The sequence below is a fragment of the Notothenia coriiceps genome, unplaced genomic scaffold (genome assembly GCF_000735185.1).
Source record: "Notothenia coriiceps isolate Sejong01 unplaced genomic scaffold, NC01 NC01_scaffold00026318, whole genome shotgun sequence".
NCBI lineage: Eukaryota > Metazoa > Chordata > Actinopteri > Perciformes > Nototheniidae > Notothenia > Notothenia coriiceps.
Genome location: NW_011359019.1, coordinates 1 through 5,418, shown reverse-complemented (window position 1 = coordinate 5,418; position 5,418 = coordinate 1). Strand labels below are relative to the sequence as shown.

The following is a 5,418-nucleotide window of genomic DNA, read 5'->3' as shown; positions in this document are numbered from 1 at the left end:
TACAACACTTCCGCCTGACTTTCCTGGATGAATGAGTTATCAGTTATCAGGTTTTTCGACAAGTCAATTTTCAGTAACCGTCACAGGTGGATCCTGGTTATCGTTCGGGGTGAAAGAGTTATAAGTTGCGATAAGTTACATTCAGTAACTCACGAGGTGGTCCCTGGATACCGTCCCGGGTGAATGAGTTATCGAGGCCCTTGGGGGTTATACCCAGGGTGCATGGCTTATAAACATTACCCGACCCCACAGGCAGTTGGGTTATCCCTCAAGGGTGAATGGCTTATACCAATTCAACACCCAACAGGCAATTTGGGTATACCCCGGGTGGATGGGCCTTATAACATTATAACCCACCACAGGCAGTTGGGGTTATACCCCAGGGTGAATGGCTTATTAACTTACACCCCTACAGGGCGGTGGGTTCATACGGCCCCACTCCCCTCCAACCTTTACGCGGTAATCAGTTACAGTTCAATCAATTAATCTAATACTTACTACTACTATCCTCATCCAATTCTTGAATAACTCACCGTGGTCCTGGTATAGTTCGTGGGTGATGAGTTATCAAGTTTCGATCCAAAGTACAATTCAGTAATCACAGGTGGGTCCTAGTATCGTTCGGGTGAATTGAGTTATGAACAAGTTTCGATCATACTCTTCAAGTACTCACAGTGGTCTTGGTATACGGTTCGGGGTGATGGTTATACAGTTTCGTCAATGTACAATTGAGTCTCCAGGTGGTCTGGTTACGTTCGGGTGAGAGTTATAACAAGTTTGAATCAGTTCAAATTCAGTACTCACGGTGGTCTGGTATACGTTCGGGTGAATGAGTATACAGTTTTCGATAGTCGTATTCAGTAACCACAGGTGGTCCTGGTTAATACGGTTCGGGTGAATGAGTTATACAGGCACTTAGGTTATACCCAGGGTGATGGTTATAACATTCAACGGACCCACAGCACTTGGGTTATACCCCAGGTGAATGGCTTATACAATTACAACGCCACAGCATTGGTTATTACCCCAGGGTGAATGGCTTATAAATATAACACCCCCAAGGCAGTTGGGGTTATAACCCCAGGGTGAATGGCTTATAACATTCAACCCCCTACAGGCAGGTGGGTTATACCCAGGCCCCCCCCCTCCACTCCCCCCTCGCCCTTAACCGCGGTAATCAGATATACAGTTTCAATCAATTACTCTACTAACTTACTAACTACTCCTCATCCCAATTACTATTGACTACTCCAGGTGGTACGGGTATACGTCGTGGGGTGAATGAGTTATCAGTTTCCGATTCAAGGGTCTATTGCGTACTCACAGGTGATCCTGGTATACGTTCGGGTAATGAGTTATACAGTTTCGATCAAGTACAAATTTAGTACTCACAGGTGGTCTGGTATACGTTGTCGGGTGAATGGAGTTATACAGTTCGATCAGTACAATTGAGTAACTCGCACCAGGTGTCCTGGTTCGTTCGGGTGATGATTATACAGTTTCGATCGTTCAATTCAGTAACTCAACAGGTGGTCCTGGTATCGTTGGGTGAATGAGTTTACAGTTGCGATCAAGTACTTTCAGTACTCCGAGGTGGTCCCTGGTTACGGTTCCGGGTGAATGAGGTTTATACAGGCACTTGGGTTATACCCCAAGGGTGAATGGTTATAACATTACACGTACCCACAGGCACTTGGGTTATACCCAGGGTGAATGGCTTATACCAAATTACAAACACCCAACAGGGCTGTTCTGCCTACCCATAAGCCCCCCTCCTCTCAATCAATTTCCTCTTGACTGCCTATTTTTTTTATTTTACTATACTTACTTGTTTGCCTGTCCTTTTTTGTCTACCCTCCCTCATATTGTAAAGCGTCTTTGAGTTGTGAAAAGCGCTATATAAATAAAATGCATTATTATTATTATTATAATATTCAAAATGTAGCTTTGCTAAGTATATTGCAACTTTTTCTGTGTATTGTTATTTGCAAAATAAATGTTTTATAGGGGTATACAGTAAAAGTAATGTATTCTTCTTTCCTTCACAGACGTTTGAAGTACACCCAGACAAAATGATCAGCGTGGCTCACATGGCGTGTGCCGGTGGAGGGGTGTGGATGGCATTCTCCGAGGGTTCTTCCATTCGTCTCTTTCATACTGAAACACTGGAGCTTCTGCAGGAAATCAACATCTCCACACGCTCAACGCTGCTGAACACCGGTACACACACACATCACACTTTGTCATCTCTACCTCCATATAGAGAGGTCAACCTCTACCCTGCAGAGCAGCTCAAACACTTTTTATACAACATAAAATTGTTTAGCTTTAAAACTGCACCACAACATTTAATTTCCTCTGAACTTGGAACATTATTTTTTATTATGTTAGAGCAATAAGAGGGCCCCAGTTTAAAGAGGACATATACCTATTTTCAGGTTCTTATTTGTATTTTGTGACTCTACTACGACAGGTTTCCATGTTTTAATGATCAAAAAGCTCTTTATTTTTCTCATACTGCCTGTGCTGCAGCACCTCTTTTCACCCTCTGTTTGAAACCAGAGCCTAGTCTGCTCTGATTAGTTAGCTGGCTGGCTCTGTTGTGATTGGTCAACCACTTAGAGATGTTCCACTCCTTAAGCTGCATTCACGATACGCATTTGCTCTTTGCTGACCGCAAGTTTAGGCTCAGAGTCTTGCGGTGAAAACAGCTAGTTTTGTTGCTATGGTTACATCCCCGGCTAGCTTGCGCAGCTATGTATAGCTGTCTGTGATTAGCTGCGCGTCTGAAGGTAGTTCTTCCTCCTTGCCGGGCACCACCGCTCTCTCCATAGAAATGCAACAACAGCACAGAACTGTTGAACCATTTATCATGTGAATTCAGCTTTAGCCCTACAATGTGTTGGAGAGCTAGCCAATAGAAGCCAGAGTGTAACATAATGATGTCATATGTTAAGGAAGTAACCAAGGGGTTTCGATGTAAGTTCAGGTATGTGGGAGAGAAACTCCCTTTGTGGGGAACTTTTGGATTTTAGCCTTTGCAGACCTTTTCATGCACAAAAACCTATAAAACACCACAGAAAAGAGAAAATCCCCCCAAAACATAGTAGGACCCCTTTAACATTGGGGATGCTGTTCTCTCCAGAACAGTATTCCTGTCTTGTCCATGTTGCTCCTTGGGTCTTGCACTCCAGGGACTGACCTGAATATATATCCTCCTCAGGCCTTCACAGAGCCATAATAGAGCCATGGGATGAGACATAGTGATTAATACAAAAAGAAAAAAGGTAATTTAGGAGCAGTAAAATGGCAGCCTTGAAGATTTTCATACTAAAGGTTCCCATGGAAACGCTCTTGTCTTTCTTTAAACGTCTGTGCTTCTGTGGTATTATGCCAGTTTTACCTCTTTTTCTCAGCATGTACCTCCCCTCTTTCATCCCTTGTGAGTTCATATTTTCCTTTCTTTTTGTCCCACTTTCTCCCTCTCACTGCCCGTATTATCTCATCCGCTCTGCTTTAAAGTCCTCTCACCCTCCAGTCCTCTCTTTCAGTCTGTTTAGGAAGCCAGATATACTCTTATGACTTCCTGTGTGCCTTCCTTTATGATGGGTGAAATATTTATCAGCTAGTGTGGGTGTTTTTTTAATATATTTTCAGGAAAGAAGCATGGTAAACAAATTAGATGGCAATGAAGCGTACCCAAAACTGCAAAGCATGATAACTGCAGCACATGTGACTCAATGTGTAAATGTGTTGCCTCAAACATGTCCTGGCTGTGACAAGTGGGCCATCAGCTCACTCACTACATGTGAATATAATTTTGAGCTTCAGGGAGTGATAAACGCATCTGGATTTAAACAATTTTGTCCTTTTGGTTGAGTCACACCAGGCTGTGATTGATGTATTTAGAGCAATACTCATGGCTGTGGTAGCATCAGAATAAAAAAAACTAGGCGTTCTCTAGTGAGTTGAGTAAAGAGCAAAGAATAAAAAGCAGCAATGGGTTTCAAGCACGAAACTTTAAGATCAAAGTTTTTTTTTGCTTTTTTTTTTGGGGAGACTTAAAGGAGAGCAGGCTCCTATGGTACTTGTATCAGGAGGAAAACCGTGACCCAGAGGTCATTTTCACCCAGCTTCAGTGCTTCCCCTTGAAATATGCAGCGGATTTGAGAAAGGGTGGCAGCCTCAAAGCCTCGGCCCTGGGGGAAGTTACAGGGTGAAAAGAAAAAGAGTTGTTCGGATCATGTCTTCAGGGTCCACAAAAGGAAGAGGATCTTTGACTTAAGTTGTGATTTGTTGAGCTCACAAGAGAAAAGAGGATCCCCCCCGACACCCTACAACCGCAGATGAAATACTGATTGTTCCTCTCTATCAATGGGGTCTCTGCTCCCGTAGGTTTCTCCTTGACTTATGCTAGGACATGCAGTAATGATATACCCCCTAATCCTTTCTCCTTAATGTGATTTATGCTCAACAGGGAATCCACTTACGTAAACAACAGAGAAGTTTCTGAGGCAGAGGAAAGTGCTGATCTCTTCTCTTTTAATGCCTTTAATAGTTCTTTCCTTAGGGGGAAAAATAATATCCCAAAATAAAGTCCTCAGTGACATATCACAGGGAAACATTAATCTTTGGAGACATCTTCTTTTTAAAGCAAATACCAGCTTCTTCGATAAACCCGCTACACACGGTGTGCATTACTGCGAGAATTGGAGGTGCACGATAGCTCGAGGTTAAGCTATACCTCCTTAATCTCAAGTGCCTTTGTCATTATCCGTCTTTATCACTGTTCTTATAGACAATGCCTGGCGCCAACATCTTCTGAATTCAGATTTCATGGCGTCACTTAAACTCTTTACGAACAGACTCCAAGGGCGATGTGAGCAGGTGGCAGACAGTTTTGAGATACATGCAGTTTTTTTTCTTGTCAAAGCCTCACCCACTGCTGTGACCCTCCAAGGTCTCCCCCTAAAGGCTCACTGTTTGCTGAATGAGAAATCAGAAACACAGCGGGGACAATTTAAATGGTTACAGCAAATGGACAGTGCAGATAAAAGACTAAGACTAATATATTAAAGGGGACCTATCATGCAAAATGCACTTTTGTACGTCTTTTATACATGAATATGTGTCCCCGGTGTGTCAGGAAACTCACCAAAGAGGTTTCTCAATTCTTAAATGTCCCCTCCTCGACTCCTATCCTCGATACTTAGTCCCGCCCACAGGAGATGCGAGCGGAGGACTGAGGAGGGGAACCGAGGAGAGAGGAGGGGATGCAGCAGGCGGTTAGAGAAATGAGAACTCCTCTCCTCTGAGCGGTCATTTTAAAGAGACGTCCATCAATGATGACAGGAGGCACAGCAGCCCTCTGTCTGATGGACAGATGTGTTCATGACGACTTTATCCCCCCCCCCCCCC

At 43.6% G+C, this 5,418-nt stretch overlaps 1 protein-coding gene across 1 annotated transcript in view; it reads left to right on the top strand.

The window, feature by feature from the left end:
• Nucleotides 1-2,220, top strand: part of LOC104956747 (rho guanine nucleotide exchange factor 10-like protein) — a gene marked incomplete at its 3' end in the record, with an annotated part of 13,390 nt that extends 11,170 nt beyond the window's left edge. The window contains exon 4 of the mRNA XM_010784273.1: nt 2,049-2,220. Within this exon, the coding sequence (XP_010782575.1) occupies nt 2,049-2,220 (172 nt within the window). The remainder of the gene's footprint in view (nt 1-2,048) is intronic.
• Nucleotides 2,221-5,418: the final 3,198 nt, after the last annotated feature.